General features: G+C 44.1%; 1 protein-coding gene across 4 annotated transcripts in view; it reads right to left on the bottom strand.

The window, feature by feature from the left end:
• The window catches only part of JARID2 (jumonji and AT-rich interaction domain containing 2), a 321,993-nt gene that overhangs the window by 48,742 nt on the left and 245,979 nt on the right, over positions 1–27,272 (bottom strand). For all 4 annotated transcript variants that reach the window (XM_066268345.1, XM_066268348.1, XM_066268349.1 and 1 more), the window contains 2 exons: positions 16,868–17,037; positions 1,605–1,781 (listed from right to left, as the gene is read on the bottom strand). In XM_066268345.1, coding sequence (XP_066124442.1) covers positions 1,605–1,781; positions 16,868–17,037 — 347 coding nt within the window. The remainder of the gene's footprint in view (positions 1–1,604; positions 1,782–16,867; positions 17,038–27,272) is intronic.

The following is a 27,272-nucleotide window of genomic DNA, read 5'->3' on the forward strand; positions in this document are numbered from 1 at the left end:
CACACTGGGGCGTCAGTGTGCCACCACTCCACACAGCACAATATCCCACATCCCAATGTTCCTGTGGGATCTCACGAGTCATGTACACTTATACCTGTCCTGCAACTCCTATGCAGCTCATCCCACTGTCAAGATTTCCTGATGACCACAACTGCAGGTAAAAACCTCTCCCCAAAACATTAGCAGTAAGTCGCCACTCTGTATTATGTGCTGGGATAATACACTGCCCCAACTAAACCCCCTTAAATCCTTTCGGTGGGGCCACATCTTTACCATGTTTATAGGCATCCTAAAAGCAGCCATAAGCAAGAGGTGGGAAACATGAAAAATCACTAAATTGATAAAGTAGCAAAACCCAACAGTAATGACAGGCAAACACAGATTCCCATCATGTCTAAGCAATGCTTGTCCTGAACCTCTGTTTCCCATTAGCCCAGACAGACCCGTGGTAGCTCAGTGCACAGCTGTGGAGAGAAAAGAAAGAGAAAAACTTTCCTTTGATCCAATCACTACCGACAGCACTGACCTTCCTCCAGTTACACACAGGGCCTCCCACCTCAGAGGGTCTCTGTGAGACTGACATGAAATCGATGTCTAGCACAGGTCCTGGTAGGCACTCAAGAGAAAATGGCCATAATATCTATCTCCTTACCCCACTGTCCCTGCTTCACTCTGCTTTTCTTACTGTCATTCCCTCACCCCAAACTAATTCAATCCACTATCAAGTCCTTTCAGCACCATCCCTGCCATGTTTCCATACCTACCTCCCTCCTCATTTTTGTGCTGATATCTCAGTCATTTATACTGCCAAACCAACCTTTAGTCCCTTGTTATGTCTCATCAGATAATCGCCTACAATTACAGCCTTCCGACGTGTTCCACTTCAAGTCACTTCCCTTTACAGTCCTCAAAATCCATGCTAGCTTCATCTTTTCAGGACACGGCTCCAATTAAGTCACTTTCCAAAACCACTGGGAGCTTTCCACTTAAGCCAGATTAAATAGTTTCCTCTCTCTGCCACCCATATCCTACTGCTCCTACACTACAGCACTCCAGGAAAAAACAGTCTAGCTCATAACACATACGCATTTACCTGACCGCATATGCTGAATGGTGCTTCCCTTTCTGTGCTAGCTCCACCTGCTGAGATCATAAGTTGATCTCAAAACTTTCTCCATAAAATCTTCTTAACCACCTCTGATCTGGTAGGTGGTATCTGCAGCTCTTATGGAATTGATCACCATCTCCATAACATAACATATTGACAATCTATTCAACAGACCTGGCTGTGCTGTGTTACACTAAACTCTTCGCCCTTAAAGGGTCTTCAATATAGATAAGTATACAGAACTAGCTTCACCACTAACAAACTGTCAGCTTCATCCACTCCACAGATGAGCTGCTCTCACACAAAGTCTTGGACTTTTTTTCTTTTTTTTCTTTTCTTTTCTTTTCTTTTCTTTTCTTTTCTTTCTTTCTTTCTTTCTTTCTTTCTTTCTTTCTTTCTTTCTTTCTCTCTCTCTCTCTCTTGCTCTCTCTCTCTCTCTCTCTTTCTTTCTCTCTCTCTCTCTCTCTCACTCACTCAAAATCAACACTGAACTTACCATGCCCATTGTGAACATGCTTATGGGTTTTTCCTTTCCTGGGGGTTGACTGGCATGAAGATGAAGCATTGTTGGTGGCTGTTTTGACATCTTCTGTCTCATCATCTTCCTCCTCAACGTCCTCCTCGTCCTGAGAGCTTCCAAAATACACCATGCTGTTGGGCAGCGCAGGAGAACCTGGGAGGGTTAAGAAAGAGGGCTCATAAACACAGGCCTGGACACTCGCTCCTTCCAGAAGGAGCACTGCAAACAGAGACATCGAGTAAGTTACAAACCTAAATCCTCACGACTGAGGAAAGTATCCATCTCTACTACCATTTTTTACTAATTTTTAAAATATACTCCTCCCCCAGAAATATCCTTCATCAGCATGTCAGGTTGATGCTATTCACCAAACATAACAAAAGAAAAAAATTTTAATTTCATCTGAATGGGTGGGGGGAGGGGAGAGACCACCAAAGATTAAACTGAGGAAAAAAAATCAACAAAATAAAAACATCTAAACACAGTGTTAAGGATAAGAGACTCTTCTGGGTTATTTCTGGCAACAACTTCAATCTTTCTCATAAAATATTTTTGGGAGCACTACTACCAAGTAATAGAAGAAGTAAAAAAATATGTGAAATTCATTTCTCCTCTTGCCCACTTCACTATGAATGAGCTGACACTCTGGTCACATCAATAAAGATCTGAGTAACCAATTTGTTCTCCTTCCCAAATAGATATCTCTCTCTGCAAATGTAATGGTCAAAACCATTCCTGTCCAAATTCAGAACCACACGCTCCATTGAGGAGATGGGGATGAATGAGCAGCAGTGGGAAGCAAAAGCGGCAAGCCAAACACCATCCTGCAGAAATGCAACAGAACAGGGACCTCCACTCCCCTCCTCTTGGCTATAGTCATGACCCACCAATATTCAAAACCCCCAAAAATCACATGGGCCTCACCACCCACTGGAAAGGAAACCCCAAAGGGATGTGATCCTCGATGTATAACAGAATTGGATACAATACAACAGAAGCCATTTCCGGTGTTTTGGGTTCCCTCTCTCCCCTTTGATCATTTCCAATTAGAAGCAGGTTTTCAGCAGAAAAAAGGTTCTTAAAATTGACTCAGATCTTAAGAGAAGTCATTTAATCAAGTAAGAATTAGGGAGGATAAAAAAGAAAATATCTAGCCATATTTCCACTGGAACAACATATGTTCATTCTTGTTCTAAGTGGTATTACAATTAGTACAAGACTGTCTACGACTAGGAAAAGAAAAACCATCCTCATCCTGCCTCCTAACCAGAGCTGTGCAGTCAGGACGCATCAGTCACAGGTAGCGAACCAGTGCTCCTGGACCCTTCATTCCTACATCGAACTGCTAAGTACTCAAGAAACAGCAGGAGGAACTTTATTTACTTAAAAGAAGTTTTGAGTGAAAAAAAGGGAAGAAATTTAACCACAGGCTACAACTCATCCTAGCAGTAATACATGTGACATGCTATCAGACACAGTGGGAACTTCAACACTTGGAAGTTATGAACTCAGCAGTTAAAGTTCACTGTTTGGTAAAATGAGCGATGATATAAACCATCTATCTCTTCAAATTCCTTACAAATCAAAATATCCACCTCTAAGTCCTCTTGTAGAAGAGTCCTCCTGCACTCCCCCACACACGCCCTGCAGAGTGGCTACTGTCAGAAAGCTGGGTGGTGTCAGGAGGAGCGGGGTTCCCTGCAGACCCTGCCGCGCTGACTCTGCCCTCTGTCAGAGGGCAGCAGGGTTCGGTCATGCCTTTCAGGAAATTCGCCATTACCCCTGCAACCTTCCTCCTCCTCCCTCAGCACAAAATGCAACAAAATCTGCAACTGAGGCCATTTGAAAGTCATGTGAAAACAGGGAAAGTAAGACATAAAAATTTCTGTTCCAGAAGCATTAGGTAAAATCCACATGGAACACATGACCAAGAAACGGGGAAGTCACTTCCCCACACAGACTCTGTGAGGGTGTTTTAACATCTCAAACGTCTGGGTAGGCGGCAGGAAGATCTGGAGAAGATGAGGAGAACATTAAGTTACTGTTCCAAAGAACTAAAATGGAGGAAATGTCTAGAAGCTCAGTTCAACATCCAAGCTTCACTAATATCCTAAAGAAAGTGTTTTGGGTAATTTCAGAAAACAACCCAACTTACAACTGGATTTCTTTTAACAACTTCTCAGTATATATAAATAGGCTGAAGCAAGTGCCCAGGTAACCTAAAAGAAAGTCAGAAGCTAATGAGAAATGTAAAACAGGAGCCAGATGACCCATCAGAACAGAAAAGGTTCTGAGGGATTCCCTCTCCACCCGGAACTTGGAAGAACACAAAGTCCTTCGATGGAACTGGCTCTGCTGTCAAAAAGGACACAATGTCTTCTTCTGAGTAAGGGCACAGGGGAAAAGAGCAGACTGCCTTCCACTGAAAGGTGATTTCGGTTCTATACAGATGATTGACTTGTTCTGCACCTAAAGCTAAAGCACCAACAAAGAAAAAAACCAAGAAAACCAGTAATGAAGGATTCTTAAACCAGTCAGGGAATAGAGGGGCTGGTATGAGAAAGGGAATGGAAACTCCTGGGAGAGAGGGAGTGCTCAGTAACTTCAGATGGGAGGTGAGCTAACTACTAATGCCCCGGTTAAGATATTAGGCTGGATCATTCAGGAACAATGCTGAGTCATACAGGAACAATGCTGGGTCACTCAGGAACAATGCTGGGTCATTCAGGAACATGGCTGGATCATTCAGAAACAATGCTGGATCACTCAGGAACAATGCTGGGTCATTCAGGAACAATGTTGGGTCACTCAGGAACAAGGCTGGGTCACTCAGGAACAAGGCTGGGTCATTCAGGAACAATGCTGGATCATTCAGGAACAATGCTGGGTCATACAGAAACAATGCTGGGTCACTCAGGAACAATGCTGGGTCATTCAGGAACAATGCTGGGTCACTCAGGAACAATGCTGAGTCATACAGGAACAATGCTGGATCACTCAGGAACAATGCCGGGTCATTCAGGAACAAGGCTGGGTCACTCAGGAACAATGCCGGGTCACTCAGGAACAAGGCTGGGTCACTCAGGAACAAGGCTGGGTCATACAGGAACAATGCTGGGTCACTCAGGAACAAGGCTGGGTCACTCAGGAACAAGGCTGTCCCCGGGCTGTGTTGTCATCCTCCTTCCAGGTTTCCTTCAGGAAGCCCCTGCCAGTTCACAACCTGTCTACCAGGAGCAGCCTCATGAATTGTTAGCTTCTCCCCAGAAGGAGCAGGCCTCCAGAAATGCAATGAGTCAAATGCAATGAGTCCTCTCACACCTGCAGTCAAACTAAAGCAAGTAGAAAAGACTAAATCTTACATATTCTAATGCTGCAGATTCCAAGGCTCTGTCACCATGTGGCTACTGTAAAGCCCTTCAAGACCCCAATGGCACGGATACTTGCAAAGTAACAGAGGGCTCAAGCTAACTGGCCAGGACAGGCAAAAATCACAGCACTGCAAAAGCAGCTTCCTTCTCATGGAGACAAAACCAGCAAGATCATCTCCTATTTCATAACCAAGGCTACAGAGAAACATTGACTGTTAAATGCTAATATCTAGAAAATAACTATGTAACAACCTCAGATATATATAAAAGAAAAGAAAAAGCATCTAAGAAGCCAAATCCAGTTACGACATTCATATTTCTTCCAGATTTAGATAAAATCTAGATAATCTAATTTACAAATAAGTTTACAGGAGGAGGACTCTGCTGGACACACACACAAAAGATGAAGGAAAAGACATGTGAAGACCCTAACAGCACACACAAGTCTGGGCTATTTATCACTGGTGAAAATTATCCCCCATTCCTCATTACAGAATGGGTAAATGGGGACAGGACATAATCATACTGATGCTGAGTTAGCAGACACTTAAAGACTCAGTATCTTTAACTAGAACTGTGTGGCCCTGGCTAGCGGTGCAGTGGACAGATCACTGTCCCAGAGCACCGAGGCCGCCGCTCCAGTCAGGGCACGTAAAAGAATCAATCAGGCCTGATCTGTGGTGGCGCAGTGGATAAAGCATCAACCTGGAAATGCTAAGGTCACAGGTTTGAAACCCTGGGCTTGCCTGGTCAAGGCACATATGGGAGTTGATGCTTCCAGCTCCTCCCCCCCTTCTCTCTCTCTGTCTCTCTTTCCTCTCTCTCCCTCTCTGTCTCTCTCTCTCCCTCTCTCTCTCTCCTCTCTAAAAATGAATAAATTAAAAAAAAAAAGAGAATCAATCAGGGGTGCAGTTCCATGGAACCAGTGGAAACTTCTCCTCCCTCCCACCGCTTTTCTCCCCTCTCTCCCTTCCCCCCCCTCTCTCTCTAACACACACACACACACACATACACACATACACAAACACACACACAGAAAATAGAAGTGTGTGTTTTTCATTAAAAACAGTTTGTAACTTACAAATCCTCACACATAAGAGGTAAACATCTCTAGAAAATGGCTTTCTTCCTAGTCATACGAGGCAAAAACCAGAAAAGCTCCCTGTGCATCCAGCATTCAGGAAAACGAGATCACAGAATGCTCCCTGTGCATCTAGCATTCAGGTAAAACGAGAACTAGAGCGCTGGGAGAGGGGATCCCCTACTTGGAAATGCTTACTAAAAAGAGACCTTCCCTTCCCACAGCAGGGCTCATCCACCAGCCAAGATGGAAAAACAGGGTCTCAGAAAGGGCACGGCAGGCCTCTGCTGAGGCTAGCCCTGTTGTTCTCAGGGTGGATTCTCCTGCTGAGGTATAAGCCCTTCCATGACAGCAAGAGTGGCTGACCCCCAGAACCACGTGCTGTATCTCCTTTACAACTCTGTAGCTTCAGGGCAGCCATCAATGAAGGGTGACTACTGTGAGACGGTTAAGGATTCTGCGTGTCAAGGGGGGGGGGGGGGGCACATGTTATACCCAAGAAATTATAAACCTGTATCTAGTATATATAGTTTTCTATTAAAATTACAGGCAGATTTCCTCTCCTGATTATTCAAGTGCATTAGCAAATGTGAAAAAAAATCTGAACTTGGATCAGCTAAGTGGAATTGGGAGTAGAGAACGCATCTGCGCTTTGCCAAAGCCGTATTTCATTACTTTTCAGAATTAGCTGGCAATGTCTCCACAATATTTACTGAAGTGAAATCAAATGTTTTCATCTGGACAAAAATCAAACTGTGGTATGTAACAACCACAACAGAAATCATCTTAATCCAAAAGCTTGCTTTCTCTAATTTGGGCTGTGGTTTCTGTAAAATTGGATTCTTCTCCGTGAATCATATACACACACAACCCTTTTTCCCATTATCTCCCCTGCCCCAGCCAGTTTATCTTAACAAGCTAAACATAGCTTAGCTCTATTTTGGAAAGACCCTAAAGGGATTCCCTGCACACCCTCATTCAGCTAGGGAGTCAAATTCTGTAGCTTGACCCAATAAACTCTGGGCTGGTCCACCGACTTGGTATTTTCATGATTGATCTTTAGGATACATAAGCAGAATCAGAAGTAATCAGTCCCTAGTATCCTATTAAACTGAAAAGAAATGAGACTTCAAAGTGAACGGGAGGGCATGGGTAGGGGAGAGAGGCACAGTTGTTTACTGATTCCCTAAGTCAGAGGAGAGGAAAGCTCCATCCACTGAAACTAGAGTCACAGAAAAAGCAGCTGCAACAACTGCCTGAGTTCATTACTGCAACTCTGTAAGTACCTGGCACTGTTGTAGGCACCAGTGAGCAAACAGACCAGATGAATACACTCACTCTGCACAGGCACACAAACAGTGTTCTTAAGGCTTGGGACAGCTGGCATATACGGAATGCCGATCTCTCGTCTCTTCTAGGCTGGCCTTTACAACTTACAAGGGAAGAGGGATTTACTGCAGGATCTCTCAAACTTCACCCATTTCCATACGCCCCAACATTATTTGCCATATCCACATAATCATGGGCTTCTATTTTCTTCAAAGTTTAATTTCCACTCATGACTTATGTGACTTATAGCCATTGTAACAGAAAATTAATAACTTGCCTTAAAGAAAAGGGAATAATGAAAATCTCAACAAAATTTTAAAATGTTCAACTAAAATCATTTCTGGCCCCACCAGGAGTACACACAGCAGGGCCTGGGAACAAAAGGCCAAAAACAAAGGGAACCCCACTTCCTCCAGGAGAAGCAGAAGCTGTCTGTGCAGCGAGGCCCAGGCTGTGTTAGTAATCTCTTTTTCTGTGCTTATGTCAAAAGAAGATGCCAATCACTGAAAAGGATTCACACGGAAGCCAAAAATCTTGGATGAAGTGTCAGCTTGGCTGTCGGTCTACCTGTCTCGTGACACTTAGTTAATGTCTATACACTGAGGAGCATGTCTTCACCTTAACAACTGTGATGACCCTGGAAGCCAGGAGGCACCGTATGCAAAAGCACTGTAACAAGCAACTCACACTTTAGTGATGTTCTTAGGCCAATACACAGCTTCAGTGACAAACACAACTCACAACAGACTGTCCCTTTACAAGGTGAGACTACAGGCCATTTTGTTTCCTATCTGCTTTCCTAAAAGGGAAAGTGAGCAAGACAGTGACAAGAATCTAGGGTGGTGTAGAAATGCAAAATGAATTTGACAGCTAGAATTCTAGAACTTGGAGATAAATGTGGGAGTGATGCCACCTCAGAGTTAGAAACCTTCAGCCATCTAAGTCTTTAAGAAAGAAAGTAGAATGAGGCAATAACCTCCTCACAGCAGGGTCAGCCTTTTCCTCAGCATCCCTCCTCTCTTCAGTTAAAACCCCGCCTGGGCACTGGCCTAGCACCCAGGCTCCTGGGCGTGTCTCTCTGATCCCACATTTAGGGCATTCTCACGTAGGGCATAGGTTCTATCTGCAAAAGCCCTGACATGACAAACATAGCAATGATAATGAACCCCTTCCCTTCCCAACGTCAAATCCCATGCTGACCTGGCTGAGCAATGAGCCAGTCTCTTGCATTGACAGCTGGAATACTCCCCCTTACAATCTTTTCCACATTGTTGTCTATACACATAGCTTATAACACGCGCTCGTGCTTCCAATCAAACACAATGCAGTCTCTGGATCTCTTTATCTCGAATGCACAAGTCACACCACATAATAGCTATGATGGGTCAACCTACATAACTTCCACCCACCAAGGAGAGAGGTGGCACAAGGCAGAAAGAAACTTCACCAGGACCACACAGCCACTCTCTGAACACCAAAGGCTATGTGTGCTCTCCTCACCATGCCGTGTCCACAAATCACACGGAGAAACCAAACTGGGGGAAAGGTCACCCTGCCCGTGGCACGCAGGTGCCAGGAACTTGAGTGCTGTCAGAATAACACGCCCCAACAGCTAGCAAGATGCTCAACCCAAAAAACAGGCCTATCCTACTTTAAAAGTTTGGTTCCCGCATCTACCTTCTCTACATGAACTCAGGAAGGACTGGAAAATCTAAGGGGATCTCTATAAAGTAGGGAAAAAGACAGAGGACTGTGAGCCTGTGCCAGCAGCCACGGCAGGGGGCGGGGCACAGCCCAGTTAGAAGCCAGCTGGTCTGGAGGAGGGCCAATCATCTGAGCAAAATGATCAAGGTCACAGAACAATTAAAAGGGGTCTATCCTTCCCATCCTCCCCACTTAAGAATTGCATGGTCTCATGTTTCTTCATAACTGGCCTGATAAACTACCCTGGCAAATAAATTGCTTGCTCAGCAAAACGCAGCCAAGTAACACAAACTCTACTGGAAAACTCTTGTGCATGAGCAATTAAGGCTGCTCTGATTTGGAGAAAGGAGGGTGACCACTGAAACCCTCAAGGCAGCAACTTGAGCAAATTTATACTGTTAATGTTCTCAAAAATTAAGATGCAACACCACTCAGACTCACCAAGAAAAGCTGTCCCACTTTGACCTGTGCCTTCCTCCCCAGAGTTCATATAATGTAAAGCATTCCCAGTTTGCTCAAGTAAGTTCATTATTAGCACCATAGTGCTCCTTGCAATTGGAGGATTACTTAATTGCTTTCTAGCAGGTTAATACCCTTTCATTCTGTGACCTCTAAATCACCCCAGGCTTTTGCATTTGCCCTACTTAAAATTTGTAGTCCTCAATAAATGAAGCTATCAAAATATGTGCTCCCTGCCAACAAAGCCAGCAACTGTCCTTAGAGAAAACGTCTCTCTTCCAGGACCTGCAGTCTATCAGCTGGCCTTTTAGACTGTCCCTCCTAAATACCAAATCAACCCTCCACGTCTCTGCTATCTGTCTGCCTAAGCTCACTGGGAAACAGTGAGTGCACTGGGGTGGCTACCACAGGTGCCGTCTGAGCCTGCTTCATACCCACCAGTTTTAACTCCACAGCAACCATGTGCTGCAGACACTGCATGCCCATTGTACAGATGGGCAAACTCGGGCCAAGGCTTTAGTCTCCTGCCTGCATTCCTACAATAACCCCACCAGGATGGCCTTCTGGAGGCCTCAAACTGTGGAGCTGTCATGTCATCTCATTAAATAAAGGTTATATAAGTCATCTCTCAGTGCATGAAGAACCTTGGCAATGCACTCATATCTAGTCCAGGGCCTCAGAGCCCAATACAGCTGATGTCCTGGTTTTAAGTTGAGGCACTCGTAGCGACACATGCCAGCACTAAGCCACAGCCCTGCCCCTCTACAGAGCCATCCCATCCCAGTGCACTTACTCACTGTTTCCCTGGAGCTGAGGGAGACACAGAGCTCAGAGCGAGTACCACCTACTTCCTGTCGGGGGCGGGGGGGGCACACCTTTCACCCTGGTGTTTTCAGACGTTTATTGTTATGGCCTCCTTCACCTACCACGCTGGTGTTGCTTTCCTTTCCTAGTCTCTGTTTTCTAGGTGTCTGGCATATAAAAATGACTCAATAAAAGCTTGCTGAATTCATCAGCAATTGAATGACAGCTCATCCCTGAAGAGTCTGTAAGACTTTGGAAACAAAAGGCAGGCAGTCCTAACAGAAAGCACTGCTTCACAAAGGCTGACAGTGGGTCCTTAACTAGGAATTTCCTCAAAAAGCTCTCTTCAACCAACAATGTGGGACTGTGTGCAGGTGTGTGTGTGTGTGTGTGTGTGTGTGTGTGTGTGTGTGTGTTTGTTCCCCTTTGGGAACCCACCTTGTTTGCAGTTTAAAAAGAAAAATGTAAATAAGAGAATCATTTAACCTGCCACTGCTCTACTGCATTAAGCTTTTTAATCTGTTAATAAACATAGTCAGAACAAAGAGAAAACGACAGAACTCATTAAGAATAACAAGAGTGGTGACAGAAAACAGTGACTGTATGAATCGCACATGCACATGCCCCTTCTCACTTTTCTCAGCCAAGTACCAGCCAGAGACACGAGTTATGCTTCTGGCAAAAGACATGTGGACCCCTTCAAAGCAGCTGTTTAAAGATAAGTACACTGCAGGCCCTGTTCACTATTCATTCCCTTCTTGTTCCCCTCAGAAAGTTTATGTTATGACAGGAAAGGAGAGCCAGCCTTGCCTGACTTAGCCAAAAGGTCCCTAAGTGTCTTAAAACAGATTTTTAATCTCTAAAGCTTTTTAATCCTTCAATGACTGACCAGCTAGTATGTTTATATATCTATACTACTTCCAGTATTGTTCGTGGAATTAAGGGTTTTTCCCCATACAAGGTTTTTGTCTATGAGACTGAAAAAAGTGTTTTGGAGAGAAGGCTGGTCTTGGGCTGGCCAGGTGTTCTTCCCAACATATCCCAATGTCTCAAGATTTATTACCTTCCATATTCAATTAGTGCCAAGATGATCACAGGTAAAATACGCAGGGGCTGGAGAACAGAATGGTCTGTGATCCTTGGCCACAAATATCATTCCCGGTCTGATTTGATTCCAGACTTTGTTTCCTATAAATATGGAGCTTATTAGAAACTGCTTTCTTTACTCCTAACAGTGCCCACTGTCACCCAAGGGTGATGGAGTGACTGGACTCCTTTATTCTGGACATGAAGTTTGGAGCCCTGACAAGCTCTGTTTGGTTTGGAATGCATACCGAAAAGGAAGAAACATAATTAGAATGCAGATATTATAATGGTAATTGGATTCCCACTGTCATCTACCCCTGAAGACTTGAGAGGAGAAGATGTGGGTCATCAGCACTTGACATCTAAAAGTGAGAAATACATCTAAATGTAAATATAAAACGAGATAAATGATAAGGTGCCTGCACAATGGAATAGGTGTTTTTGTGACACTGTTAATTTACGTGATACTGGAAAGCCAGGGTGCAAAATTAAAAATACAAAGCAATTCCATTTCAGGGGAGCAACTTATATCATATACACACATTCAAGGTTTAGAAATATTCTCACTAAGGTGGTTCACAGTGTTGTTTCTGGGACACTGGAGGGAGGAACTTTTAAAAGTTTATTCTTTTGCCCACTTTCCCATCTTTTCTCCTCATGTCCCAAGAACAACATGAAATACTTTTATAATAAAAAATAAAAGTTTAGGCCTGACCTGTGGTGGCGCAGTGGATAAAGCGTTGACCTGGAAATGCTGAGGTCGCTGGTTCAAAACCCTGGGCTTGCCTGGTCAAGGCACATATGGGAGTTGATGCTTCCTGCTCCTCCCCCCTTCTCTCTCTCTCCTCTCTCTCTCTCCCTCTCTCTCTCCTTTCTAAAATGAATAAAAAATAATAAAAAAACAAAAAAAAAGTACCAAAAAATAAAAAATAAGTTTAGCCTGACCAGGTGGTGGCGCAATGGATTGAGCTTCGACCTGGGACACTGAGGACCAAGGTTCGAAACCCAGAGGTCACCGGTTTGAGCGTGGAAACAAAGACATGACCCCATGGCTGCTGGCTTAAGCCCAAGGTCGCTGCCTTGAGCAAGATATGAGAAAGCAATTAGTGAACAACTAAGGGGCCGCAACTATGAGTTGATGTTTCTCATCTCTCTCCCTTCCTGTCTGACTGCCCCTCCCTCCCTCTCACTCTCCCTTCCTCCCTCCCTTAAAAAAATAAGTTTAATCTTATTATTCTTAGTTTAAAATATAAAGAAAATTATTAAAGTACCTCTACACAGTGATCTATTTAACCTTTATCTTTTCAAAAAAGGAGTTTTCATTAGCTCAAGCAATCACATAACTAAAATATGTCATCTAATGCCACCAAATCATCAGATTTCCAGGATCATGAAGGAATCACACAAATCACCAATCGTTCTGAGATTTTAAAGCCAGATCTGACAAACACACCTGACCTCACAAAAACATGACTTTTAAAATAGAACTAAAAATGACTCCTCCTTTTAATACCACAGGCTAAAAAGCATAAAGGAAAGAGTAAGAGAGTGCAATCAAATGCCCTGCAAATCTTTAATGTATATCAGCTAAAAAAAAAACAATTAAAAAACCCTATTTTATTGCCCGGATCATAAATTTAGGAAGATATTTCTGATAATCAGAATATTTTTCCAAAATTATTTTAAATATCTCCCAGGTTCCACATATTAACACTTTTGTTCCAAGACCCTGAACTTACAAATAAAGGAAAATAAAGGTTTGGGGACACCGGAATACTCACTGCTCCTGTGAGACGAATCTATAGTAACCATTTTTATAACTTAATTCCACAATCCACAATCAACAGAGCAATCTTCTGATAGCCTAATGGAACAAGATCAGTAGATCTTAACTGCTAAAGAAAATTAAATAGTTAAGTCATGGCTTCAGGTTAAATTCGGCTCCAACTGCATTCAAAAGACACACACTGTCAAAGGCGATAGGATAGATAGATAGATAGATAGATAGATAGACAGACTCCCACCACCAGAGAACTGTATTTCTCAGAACAATCTTAATATGAATGACACTGCTGACCTTTAAGACTCCTTCACCTCAATAATTCTGAGAACTTGGTTGCACTCACCATTATTGATACCACACCACACACCACCAGCCTCACATCACAGCTGGTTATTCTTATTCTACCTTCACCATTCAGTCAGTCCAGCACCTCAGCTTCCATCTTCACCCTCACACCAAGAATCATGCTGCAAGAAGCTTATGTAAAACTTTGAAGTGGTAGGAGGCCCACCTACCTCCTTCTCCCTTTAGTCAAAGCCAAATGATCCCCAGCTGCTAAAATATTTCCAACTCAAATACAATTATTCTTCATGTCTTGAGAATCTCTGAGGACTATCAATAAATAGCCCAGAGGTCAAACATAAACCATAACTCTACATTTTCCCTTCCCTAACAATTCAGACCTGCAGCCAATGGTGAGAGATCAACCAGGGCAGGAGGAAGGGGAGTGACCGTGGTGGCCCAGGTGGGGTGTCAGAGCTCAGTGAGATTAGAAGGGCTTCATCTGGGGGAGGAATAGCATCAGAGAGGGAGGTGAGCCATGCTGGAACTGGAAAAGACTGATCAAAAAAACAAATACACTACGGACAAAAAGAGCTTGGTCTCTCAGTGTTCAATGTAGAAAAGAAGAAAACTGGAATGAATCCTTAGAGAAACTGGAATTGAAAGTACTGGTCCTAATTTGACACTTTTAATACACAGAGACAGAGCTATACAACTAGATACACTAAATGAATCGTGTACACCACATGCACATGCACACACATGCATGCACACGCACACAATATAGGTTAGGTTCACAGAGCACTTAAGAGAAATGACACTCCAGAAGCCCTGGCCAGGTAACCCTGTCATCCCGCTATGTCAAGGTAGGTTCAACTCCAGGCAGGGTACATACAAGAAAGAATCAACCAACCTAGGCCCTGGCCAGTTGGCTCAGTGGTGGAGTGTCGTCCTGGCGTGCAGGAGTTCCGGGTTCGATTCCCAGCCAGGGCACACAGGAGAAGCGCCCATCTGCTTCTCCACCCCTTCCCCTCTCCTTCCTCTCTGTCTCTCTCTTCCCCTCCCGCAGCCAAGGCTCCATTGGAGCAAAGTTTGCCCGGGTGCTGAGGATGGCTCCATGGCCTCTGCCTCAGGCTCTAGAATGGCTCTGGTTGCAACAGAGCAACACCCCAGATGGGCAGAGCATCGCCCCCTGGTGGGCATGCCGGGTGGATCCCGGTCAGGCACATGCGGGAGTCTGTCTCACTGCCTCCCCGTTTCCAACTTCAGAAAAATACAAAAAAAAAAAAAATCAACCAACCTATGTATAGATAAGTGGAACAACAAATAGGTCTCCCCACCCCAAAATTAAAATCCATATTCCTTAAAAAAACCATGAAAAGTAAGAGAAATGACACTCCAATAGCTATAAAGTGAGCACACCTCAGGCCCAGATCTTGGCTTCTAAAGAACAGCTGTTACTTAAAAATAATGCTCCTTGGAGAATGGATTCCAGTGTGAGGGGACAGAACATAACAAGATGAGCATGGAACATTCTGTTGTGCCAGAAAGCAAGGCTGGAAGGATCACACAGATGTGTCAAAGGGACAAAAAAGCCAGTCTGAAAGGGGCTCCAGTAATGACACCTATAAAAATCTAAACATCAAAATAAACAATAGAAATAGACCAGGGGTCCCTAAACTTTTTACACAGGGGGCCAGTTCACTGTCCCTCAGACCATTGGAGGGCTGGACTATAAAAAAAACTATGAACAAATCCCTATGCACACTGCATATATCTTATTTTAAAGTAAAAAAACAAAACGGGAACAAATACAATATTTAAAATAAAAAACAAGTAAATTTAAATCAAGAAACTGACCAGTATTTCAATGGGAACTATGGGCCTGCTTTTGGCTAATGAGATGGTCAATGTGCTCCTTTCATTGACCATCAATGAAAGAGGTGCCCCTTCCGGAAGTGCAGCGGGGGCTGGATAAATGGCCTCAGGGGGCCACATGTGGCCCACGGGCCGTAGTTTGGGGACCCCTGAAATAGACAATAAACTTTTGAATAAAATAGGAAATGAATCCACACAGAGACAGAAAATGAGTAAGTTGAGTGTGATGAGAAATGAAAAATAGTTTCAAAGAACCTCCCAACAAAACACTTATGTATTACAAGGACTAAAAAGGATAACTTTACAATGGAGAAACCTGACAGATCAATCTTAATCAAGTGATCGCTGTGAACATCATCAGTAAAAAGGGAGACTGAAATTTGCTGCCACCCAACAGGACGCATGGAGAAGAATGAAGAATCACCTCTGTGATATTCTTACCCAAAATGCAAAGACTAAGTCCAATAATGAGGAAACACCAGACAACCCAAATACAGGGCCATTCTACAAAATAACCAGTCTATAATCTTCAAGTGTCAAGATACTGGACGATAAAGATGAAGGGACTGCCCAGAGTTAGCAGGCTAAACAGACCACAATTAAAGACAATTGTGAACACCCAATTCTGAACCGGATCCGTATTTTCTAAACTTGGACATCACTCACTAAGGCATCTGAAGCAGTTTGAAATGAGGGTTTGAGGATTAGGTGGTAATAATACATCATTGAGAAGGCCCTATTTTGCTGGTTATAGACTGCCATTATTTTAAGAAAATATACACTAATGTGTTAAAAAGCAATGGGGCAGCGGGTGGAAATTTTCTCTCCAGTAGTTTAGGAAAGAGTCCTTTGTTTGCACTCTACCACTGTACCTAAATCTTGCTAAAACTTTTTTCAAAATGTGTAAAAAAAAAGGAATCCTGACCCAAGTCAGTGACCAATAGCAAAAGACCCTCTCCCTCCTGTTCACCTCACCTCCTCTCAACTAACCTCAGCAAAGGAACTCTCCCCGTTCATGGCTTTCTAAAGCACTACTCTGTCATTCCCATAAGAGGTGCTTCAATATCTTTGCCAACCTTCTGTGTTCTTCCCTCACAACTGTTAGAAGAAGTAGTTCCTGTAGTAAACTTTCCCCCAAAATAGCCCTGTAAACCCAAACCTAGCCTTTATTACAGAATTTCATCCCCACCTTGCACTCTCTTAACTGGTCCTGTTTACATGTATGTCTGACCAATATTTTCAATGATAACTGTACTTAGAAATCTAGTCAAATGACAACAGAAGTATGAAGATTCAAGCACCTTCTCAGCTGGATTTCTCACTTTAAACTCTCCTCAAAGTGGGCCAGGGACCAGTCAGGAGCAATGCTGCAGAGCACAAAGCCACCACCCACGCCTGTGTGCAGGGCCCTCCTTTCTCTTTCAACGGGCTGTTCCTTACAGTGACGGTAACACAGTCTTACCTCGAAGGCAGAGAAAGGTAAGAAAATCTTCTGTTTTAGGCTTCCTTTTAGAGAGGTCAGAAATTTGAGTAGCTGGAGGGGGTAGCAGTGGCTCCACTATCTTTACTGGAGTTGTGCTGGGACTGTTCGGCTGAGATTGAGCAAACTTCCTTTGTGCTTGCAGCCTGGGCCTGTAAAAGCAAAAATAAAAATAAGCAGAAATCGGAGAATATAAGGCTACATACATGCAACAACAAAATTATGAAACAGAAGGGGAACAAACCCTATTTTAAGCAAACTCTAATTAAGGTTCTTTCTCTCTCACACTCTCCTAAAACCTCAGGCCAGCTTCAAAGGGCAGTAACTTTGGCTCAAGGGCTGCATTTCACATGCTGACACACAAGGTGAATCACGAGCGTGTGTATATGAGCATATTTCAGAAACTGCATGTGCTGTTCAATGACGTGGGATTATATGCTTTGTACTTTTGATTTTGCCCACAGCGATGAGGAAACGCACATCCTGCCACCATAGTTACACAGCTTTCTATATGTTTACATGTTTACATGATACTGTCACAACATACAATGCCCTTTGCACTGTCCTCACACCCAGCCCACGTCTGCTGTCCATCCCTCACTGTCCCCATCCTGTATCCCAATTCTAATCATTTCTGACTCCAACTCAGCTACATAAGTTCACTACACTAAAGTTTGCAATGCAGAAAAAAAATATGTATTCCTCTAGGCCAGTGGCCGGCAAACTCAGTCAACAGAGCCAAATATCAACAATACAACAATTGAAATTTCTTTTGAGAGTCAAACTTGTTAAACTATATAGGTAGGTACATTGTTATTATAACCTGCACGCCCGCATGTGGTATTTTGTGGAACAGCCACACTCAAGTGGCCAAAGAGCCGCATGTGGTTCACGACCCGTGGTTTGCCGACCAGGGCTCTAGGCTACCCAAAACCTTTCCATCACCACTAAATTATAGGTTGCCCTCTGCAAATAGGGTAAACTCAATCCTCTTAGTTAGAAATATAAAAACTGGCCTTAACCTACCTTTCAGGCCTCTTCCTCAGTACAACCCTACCTAGATACTGATTCACAACGTATCCACTTAGTGTCTACAAACCACAATTTAGAGTTCCTTAACTAGATAGATGTCTTTCATGAACAAAATCTTATATAAGAAATACCTTTCTATCAACCTAAAGTCTAATGAATCTTGGAAAGGCTTCATTCCATCTTTCCTAACACCACAGCTGACCCCACAGCCACAGTTAGCCACCCTTTCCCCACAAGCACCCTAACATATTTCCCCTTTATGTATAACTAACCTGACATTGATCATAAATCGTCTCATAATAGCTCTCCTTTCATTATAAGGATCTCAATCGATAATGGAAGTGGGTGCATCTGAGATCACTTCAGCCTGTCTAGCCAGCCCTGCTCAGACAGAAACAGTATCTGAGAGGGGAACAGAAAAGAACCAAGACGCAGCCCTATGCACAGGCTTGATCTAGATCTGGTCAGAATCCAAATTAGAATCAAGCAGTATGTGGGACTGATGATGCCAGCTCAACTCAAGGTTGCTCTGAGTATTAGACAGGAAATAAAAAGAAATCTGATATATTGGTAAAGCATAAACAAGTAAGTTGTAATTAAAAACAGTATCTTAAACTACTGACACTCAAAATACATAATTTTTTTCTTCTTTTTTTCTGAAGTTGGAAACAGGGAGGCAGTCAGACAGACTCCCGCATGCGCCCGACTGGGATCCACCCGGCATGCCCACCAGGGGGCGATGCTCTGCCCATCTTGGGGCGTCGCTCTGCCGCAATCAGAGCCATTCTAGTGCCTGAGGCAGAGGCTACAGAGCCATCCTCAGCACCCAGGCAAACTTTGCTCCAGTGGAGCCTTGGCTGCAGGAGGGGAAGAAAGAGACAGAGAGGAAGGAAAGGGGGAGGGGTGGAGAAGTAGATGGGCGCTTCTCCTGTGTGCCCTGGCCGGAAATTGAACCCGGTACTCCTGCACGCCAGGCCGACGCTCTACCACTGAGCCAACTGGCCAGGGCTAAAATATATAACATTTTAAACGAACTTTCTCATATTTAACAAAATATACAGCAAAATACACATACCATGGTTTTCTCCTCTTTAAAAAAGTAGCACCTTTAAATTTAACCTCCCTGAAGTTCTGATCAGTCTCTCCTCTGTTACCACCCGCCAAAAGCACTATTGTGTAGACCATATTCTTGATGCAAACTGACATTTGATCAAAGGGAGATAGCATGACCACTACATACTGACGGGGCAACCTTCAGTCCTTAAAATCTGCAAACATCACAAGTGGTCAAAGCATTTCAGAACCCAGGACAACCAAAGTGAAACAGCCACATTAACAAGGTATAGGCAGAAAGCTCTCAGTTTAACAATTTCCCAAATGTTACCAATGCTAAGGGAATACGGCAATGTCACTGTCCCCATGCTATGGGGAACAAAGCTTTTTCGCAACAAACTGACTACCTGTATGTAAGATGAGACAGACTGTACTGTGTGCTGAAGAAGGCACTGAGCCTAAAGGAGTGACTGACCTTCAAAGGGCAACAGTGAAAGTTCAGATGGTGGTGGGGGGTGGGGGTGGGGGGGATTGTCACTTTACAGTGGAGCTTCTTAAACTATCTGAGATGAGGACCAGTTTTGTGTTTGGTTATTTTCCTCCTTTAAAATTTCTTTTTGCAAACAAATGTTTTTATAAGACAAACTGAGTGGGGGGATAAATTTTTTTAATTGACTTTTATTTACTGATTTCAGCGAGAGTAAGTGGGGGGGGGAGGTGGGGAAGAGGGAGAGGTAGAGAGAGAAAGAGGGAAAGGGGGAGAGAGGGAAGGGGAGAGGAGGAGGAGAGAGGGTGAGAAAGGGAGGGAGGGAGAGAGAGGGAGAGAAAGAAGGAGAGAGGCACCTTGACCTTGAGCTGCTCCTGTCTGTGCCCTGACCAGAAAGTGAACCAGCAACCTCTGCGCTCAGGACGATGCTCCATCCAACAGAGCTATCCAGCCAGGCCCACCCTCCCACTAAATTTTTTGTTTTATTTTTTTTTTTAATTTTTATTTATTGATTTGAGAGAGAGAGAAAGGTGGAGGTGGAGGGGTATAAGAGCGGGAAGCTTCTCATATGTGCCTTGACCTGGCAAGCCCAGGGTTTCGAATTGGCAACCTCAGCATTCGAGGTCAACGCTTTACCCACTGTGCTACCACGGGGGGGGGGGGGGGGGGGGGGGGGGGTGATTTTTGAAAAAACAAACACCAGCCAAAATTAATTATTAAATTCAACAAATACAAAATCACTGTCAAACCGCTTTAAGTTTTTAAAAGCTCACTGTCATTTTCTGTATTCCGCGCACTGGCAGCAGGCAGCACTGCTTTAGAGCAAACACAACAGCCATAGGCCTGCAGTGCAATGCCAATGCAGGTGGACGGGCCCGGCAGAACTACCCTCCTGTTACCACAGACAGTCAGGGAGGGCTGGGGAGAGAGTCTCCTCCTTTGACCAAGATGATGCAGGGGGAGTACCTTACACACTAGTGTGCCAAAAGCTGAAAACAGAAATGGACAGGGCCGAGCGTGCTAAAAGCTAGCAAAGGTAATTGGATAGAAATTAGCTCTCCCAGCCCTTGTCAGGTAGCTCAGTTGGTTAGAACATTGTGCCAATATGCCAAGGTTGAAGGTTCCATCCTTGATCAGGGCACATATAAGAATCAACCAATTGGCCCTGGCCGGTTGGCTCAGCTGTAGAGTGTCAGCCTGGCGTGCGGGGGACCCGGGTTCGATTCCTGGCCAGGGCACATAGGAGAAGCACCCATTTGCTTCTCCACCCCCCCCCCCTTCCTCTCTGTCTCTTTCTTCCCCTCCCGCAGCCGAGGCTCCATTGGAGCAAAGATGGCCCGGGCGCTGGGGATGCCTCCTTGGCCTCTGCCCCAGGCACTGGAGTGGCTCTGGTCACGGCAGAGCATTGCCCCCTGGTGGGCAGAGCGTCGCCTCTGGTGGGTGTGCTGGGTGGATCCCGGTCGGGCGCATGCGGGAGTCTGACTGTCTCTCCCCATTTCCAGCTTCAGAAAAATACAAAAAAAAAAAAAAAAAAAAAAAAAAAGAAAAAAACAAATAATGCATAAATAAGTGGAACAATAAATCAATGTTTCTATTTCTCCCTCTTGCTAAAAATTAATTAATTAATTAAGCCCTCCCCTCCTTATCCCTATAAGCACAGGCTTGAGCAGGAAAGGAGACGGTCTTTGAGATGCAAGTCTACCACTCTCCCAGGTTGCCCCACCTGAATAAAACCCACTCAGCCTGTCACGACTTTGACTTTTGCTGCGGCAGACGGCTGGGCCTGCATTTCCGCCTCCATTACGCTCCTCTTCCAACAAACCTTTTTCTCTTCATCAACCATCCCTTCCAGTTAAAGGAGAATCCTACTAAAAACCTTTTTTTAAAGTTGGCAATTCTGTAATCTGTGCATCTTCATTTAAATGGACACAGCTCACACTCTGAGCACTGAAGGATTTTATGGAAATCCCGCCTGGATGTGAGCACAATGTTCTGTTTATTGCTTTTTCAGGAGTCAGCAACAACAAATGCCACATATTATGAAAAGATGGCACAGCTATAATTAAAAACAAACACCAAACACAGACGAGGTGCAGATGACAGAGCAGGACACAGTGAGACATTTTACATTTTCAGGACCTCAAAGACAGACTGCTCCTACCAGTGTTCAAATAAAAGGCATTTTTTGCCTGATGACTTTTTCAGTGACACTATGAAAAATAAGGCAATAACAGATTAAAAAGTGGCAGTAAAATAAATTACCCCTCAGAGGAATAAGCCGAGCTCCTAAGTGATTAAGTATTTGTGAGAGCCAGATGAAAGCAGGAACAAAAGAACAAGACAAACCAATATCTTTTTTAGAGGCAAGAAGAATCCGTACTTTGCAAAAAGGGCAGGTATGTGGTTTGGCTTTTCATCCTGCAGTCCCAGGAGGATTACAAAAGTGTTGACTTTGCTTGGCTGGCCCCACACAACAAAAGAGTTTGAATGACACAATTTATAGGCCAAATCCACGGAGTAAGCACTCTTAGCTACACAGATATGTTTGAGGGATAGGTGATTCATTTTAGAATGTCTGATACAAGGAAGTGTGTGTATGTTATCTTAAATCAGTTAAAAAAAAGTGGGAGGGGGATACAGATGTGCTGAAGAATCAGAACAACTGCCTCTGAAGAGGTTGGGGGTGGAGCTGAGGGGCAGGCAGGCCAGATCAGACACTGCGCACGGCACAGCACACGGCACAGCACGGCAAGGGCTAAAGAGGGAGGTGGGGCTCTGGGAAGACCTGCACTCCACCCAATCAACTCCAAAAGTGAGCAAGCAAGCAAGGTAGTATTATATCCACCCCCAGGAGCATTGACTTCACCCAGCCCTTCCATCAGCTGACTGACATTTTAACCAGAAACACCACGTTCCAGTCTGTTACTCAAATGAAAACACTAAAGAGACAATTCTGTTTGAACTAAGGAGACTCAGAGTCATCAGAGGGAAGAGAGTACAGGGCTCCTGGGTCCTAGGGAGAAGCAGCACGTGGGGCCTCCAAAGCCTTTCGGCCTTGAGTTTAGCCAGGATGGCCCCCCACTACCCATTCGTAACAGCACATAGAAATACTAGAACCCAGACAAAAATGAGGGTGTCTATCTATCTCTCGTGCATATGACAGAAGAATCAACTAGAGCACTATTCACTTCCGTGTTTGAATCTTATTGATCATGGAAGGAGATTTCCCTACAGAAACCTTCTTCACCCCCACCCCCCTCCTTCCTCTCTGTCTCTCTCTTCCCCTCCCGCAGCCAAGGCTCCATTGGAGCAAAGATGGCCCGGGCGCTAGGGATGGCTCCTTGGCCTCTGCCCCAGCCGCTAGAGTGGCTCTGGTCGCAGCAGAGCGTCGCCCCCTGGTGGGCAGAGCATCGCCCCTGGTGGGCATGCCGGGTGGATCCTGGTCGGGCGCATGCGGGAGTCTGTCTGACTGTCTCTCCCCGTTTCCAGCTTCAGAAAAAAAAAAAAAAATTAAAAAAAAAAAAAGAAACCTTCTTCATTCTAGGAACTCTAGTTGTATCCTTGGGTCAATGAAACCAGTTAAACTCTCAGCAAGTGAAGTTACACAGATCAAATAGACATAAACCAGCTGAGGAAGAAATGAATAAATATACATATGTGAATAAATATATCTATATATGAATAAATGTATTTAGGATAGCACTTTATTTACAGTGTATTAAAATCTAGGGCTATGGGCAGGTGGAGTGAAGGATAGAAGTGATTTCAGATCACCTCATTGCTGTCACTTATCTTCCATGGTGTAAATGTGTGCCTGTGAATTAAAGGACTAAAAAATGCCAAAACCCAGCTCAGAAAATACAGATATGGTCTGTTATTTCTATTTGGTGTTTAAGACAAATGTTTAAAAGTGAATGACCTTAGACCCTGGCCGGTTGGCTCAGTGGTAGAGCGTCGGCCCAGCGTGTGGAAGTCCTGGGTTCGATTCCCAGTCAGGGCACACAGGAAAGCGCCCATCTGCTTCTCCACCCTTCCCCCTCCTATCTCTATCTTCCCCTCCCCACAGCCAGGCTCCACTGGAGCAAAGCTGGCCCAGGCACTGAGGATGGCTCCATGGCCTCGACCCCAGGCTCTAGAATGGCTCCAGTCACAACGAAGCAACGCCCCAGATGGGCAGAGCATCGCCCCCTGGTGGGCATGCTGCTGGATCCCAGTTGGGTGCATGCAGCAGTCTGTCTGCCTCCCCACTTCTAACTTCAGAAAAATCAAAAAAAAAAAAAAAAAGTGAATGACCTTAATTTTTGGTGGGATGGTAACATCATCCTCACTTCATAGATGGAATCAACTTAGAGAAGAATGAGACACCTACCCAAGAGCCACACAGCGTGGATGGCAGAACAAATAGGACCAGTCAAACCTAGGATCCTCAGGTCAGTTTTCTCTTTGTCACACCATGCTACATCCAAGTGGGAGCTGAGGCACAACCACGTCATGCGCAAAGCCAGCTGGGATATCCCTTCTCTAAAAGCTCCTGGGTCCCAGAGACCCATGGCAATTCAGGCATGACAAAAAGAGTCAGCCACACTGGTACAAATACCATTTAAGCTAAAATGACCCAGAAGTGAGTAAAAATATGTTCAAATGAAATCAATTTACTGATTTGATCCCACAGAGTATCCCTCTAAGAAGTAATAAATGCCCTAAGAGAGAGACAATAGTCAGAGGGGACCCTGCTTATTCAACACTACTCTATTCATCTGGCATGCTCTCCCTTCTCCTTCACCTTACCATGGCTGACATATTCTCAGCATCCAAAAAGGGGAACATTTCAGGCCTGTTACTTCTTATGGAGGCCACTTCTTCCACTTCTCTGTTCAAAATTCCCCTTCTCTAAGACACCAAACCACCCTAAACTAATAGGTCCTCCGGACACACTGCTTAACCCCAATTCCATTCCACTGACATTCTGTGGTCCTAAAGAGTACGCTCTACTGCAGGCTGGTCTTTATGACCTACTTCTGCACAGAGCTGTTACTGTGTGTTGAGGACAAGCCCTCCACAAGCACTGAGGAGGAGGAGGAGCAGAGCAGGATACTGCTGTACTACTTATAAACCACACAATCCATTATTCATTCTTTAGGACTGACACAATTAAACACATGAATGTATCTGAGCAGAGGGGCAGACTGAATAACAGTCCAGAGTTGCCAGGGAGATGTTTGTGGACCTGAGACAGACCCAGTAGCAACAGAAGAGGAAAAGAAATGTGTGCTGCCCCGGGCAAAGTTACTGGCCACCCCAGTTTAACTCTATCTACCCAAGGGTCGACTGGCATTCAGTTTCGTTAAGAAGCAGATTCATCTACTAAGCATCTGCTCATGTTGTCGTAATACTGACCATCACCACAGTTATTACTTACTAAGAATTTACTGAGCCACTTGACCATTATCAGCTTCATCTAACAAGAGCCAAATAAGATCTGCTTCTGGCTCTTAACCAGGAAGATCAGGTGCATCCACCACCTTGGCATTTACTTGTGTTCTGTCTCACAGAGCATGATTGTCCTTGGGACACAATTTGCTGAACCCAGGAATATAGCTGTGCCACATAGTAATGCACACAGGACCATCACATACCTTCTCGACAGAGCTGCGTGAGTCAGTGATGAGTGTGTGTGTGTGTGGGGGGGGGGGGGTGTCAAAGGATTCAATCTTCCTCTTTCCCTTCTACACCTGAAGATACATAGAAGAAGGCATTCTTTTTCTCCTGAGATATCTCTTATTTAGGGTTAGTTAGCACGGCCAACAGCCAAAAATTATTTTTCACTGAAACTTATTACCACAAAAACCTTCAAATGTTTCATAATTATTTAGGTTAAAAAAAAAAAAAAAAAAGAAAGGCACAGCAGCCAGAAGGGAACAAAGAAGCACACCAAAATAGATACGCGTTTTTTTAAGTTAGCAAGAAAACTACAGGCGATGCTTATAAAGAAACTCCACTGATGAGCTGACCAAGTCGTATGCCAAATACTCTTTGTTCCGAAATAATACCCTCTGTGTGTCCCCAAGTCATGCATTTAGAAGCTCCCTGGGCTATCCGCCAGCGGAGGCCATGCGAGAGAGTGGCACTGTTCCTCCAGGTCTCCTCTGGGGTTATCTATAGGGTAGAGCTAACCAGCTATTGCTATCTCTGTACTTGATCTCTAGGGCAGCCCTAAATATGGCACAAAAGCAATTTCTAGGTTAATTAAATTCCATTTTTGTCCAGGATTTCTGATAGTTTACAAACCCGAGGAAGACACAGTGCATGAGCACAATTTGGATGAAGAAAGCAGAAGAGGGACTAGGTGATTTAAAGAAATGCCCAGCTGGTCCCTTGTTGAGGGATGTGTAAGCCAAAACACCATTTTATTAACTCAATTTTCCAATATTAAAAACGTAAGCTGCTAAATCCAATTATTTAGATTACATCTCAATTCTAAAAAAAGAGCAAGGAATGGGTGGGAGGGGAGGGTCTGCTCATTCAAAAAATTGTTGTGTCTGGCAAATGCAAAATGACCAGCATGGCTGTGCTCTTTGTACCGATGTGGGACCAGGCCCTGAAGCTTTGCCAACTTGCTGAAAGGCCTATTCAAAAAAAAAAATTTCCTGTGTTTCCATCCCCCAAATAATTACCCACTCTATTCACCCCAGACACAACACACACACTACAAACCTGGCAGCTACTCAAAGAAACAAGAGGGTGCGTGTGCGTGTGCAGTGTGCGTGTGCAGTGTGCAGTGTGCGCGTGCACTGGAGATTGGGAGGGGGGGGTCAGCAGAGAATACTCCCTACCCAGGGCAAACTGCCCACCTAATTCAAATGCAACTGCAGCTGGGGACAAAAACCACACAGGATGGTTGTAAATATCCTGTAGAGTAAGGAGAAAATAAACACATCCTCAAGTGACCTCCCAGTCTAAGCAGCGACTAACTCAGATCAGACTCTCCAGCAGGAAGCACTGGCAATCAAGTATATCTTGCTCTGCTCATGCCCCACCCTGCTCCAGAGCTGGTCACCAGGTGATGAGGACATTACAAAATGAACATCACAGGGAAAAAAAGGTCAGAGTGCTCCAAGCGCAGAGCTTTGCTACACAGAATGCCTCTTCGTAGTGTTTTGGGAGATCTCACCCTGGTTCAGAGGCCTCACTTCTTGCTTTATATGTAAACAGATGAAATAGTTTGTTTATGGTAAAAACCACAGGATGTTAAATATTTGCAGCACTTGTCTTAATTAAATTACATGGGTTGCTATTTAGAGAAGTTTGTTATTAACTGGATTTACCTAAAAGAACTTTTTTTTTATTCAGTCTTGTCAAGATGAGTCCTTATGAAGTTTTGGTTGATCAAAAGGGTGCAAGAAAAAGAACAGTGCAGGGTGTTAGTCCAACTAACCTGTAATCTAGGGCAAACAAGCATCTATTTCCCTTTTTTTTTTTTTAAAGGAGAGGGTAAGAAGAAAACTATGGCCCCTTCTAGGTCCAATCTCCTCCAACTTCCTCTATAAAACCTGAGTATAGTTAATTCCTGTCATAATTCCTTTGGATATATAAAATTTTATAATTCAAGATAAGACACACTCACCTGACTATTTCCAGTGGGAAATCAGGATTTTAGCTCTCCAAATATCTGTATTGCCAAGATACAGATTTCTGGTCCCAACTTCTTAACTACACATTGTCAGGTAAAACATCAAATCTATAACTTTTAGATTATGCAATAAGTATACTTAATATCTGGCACATTAGAAGATGGGGGTGGTAAAATTTTTAAAT

The sequence above is a fragment of the Saccopteryx bilineata genome, chromosome 3 (genome assembly GCF_036850765.1).
Source record: "Saccopteryx bilineata isolate mSacBil1 chromosome 3, mSacBil1_pri_phased_curated, whole genome shotgun sequence".
Classification (NCBI taxonomy): Eukaryota; Metazoa; Chordata; class Mammalia; order Chiroptera; family Emballonuridae; genus Saccopteryx; species Saccopteryx bilineata.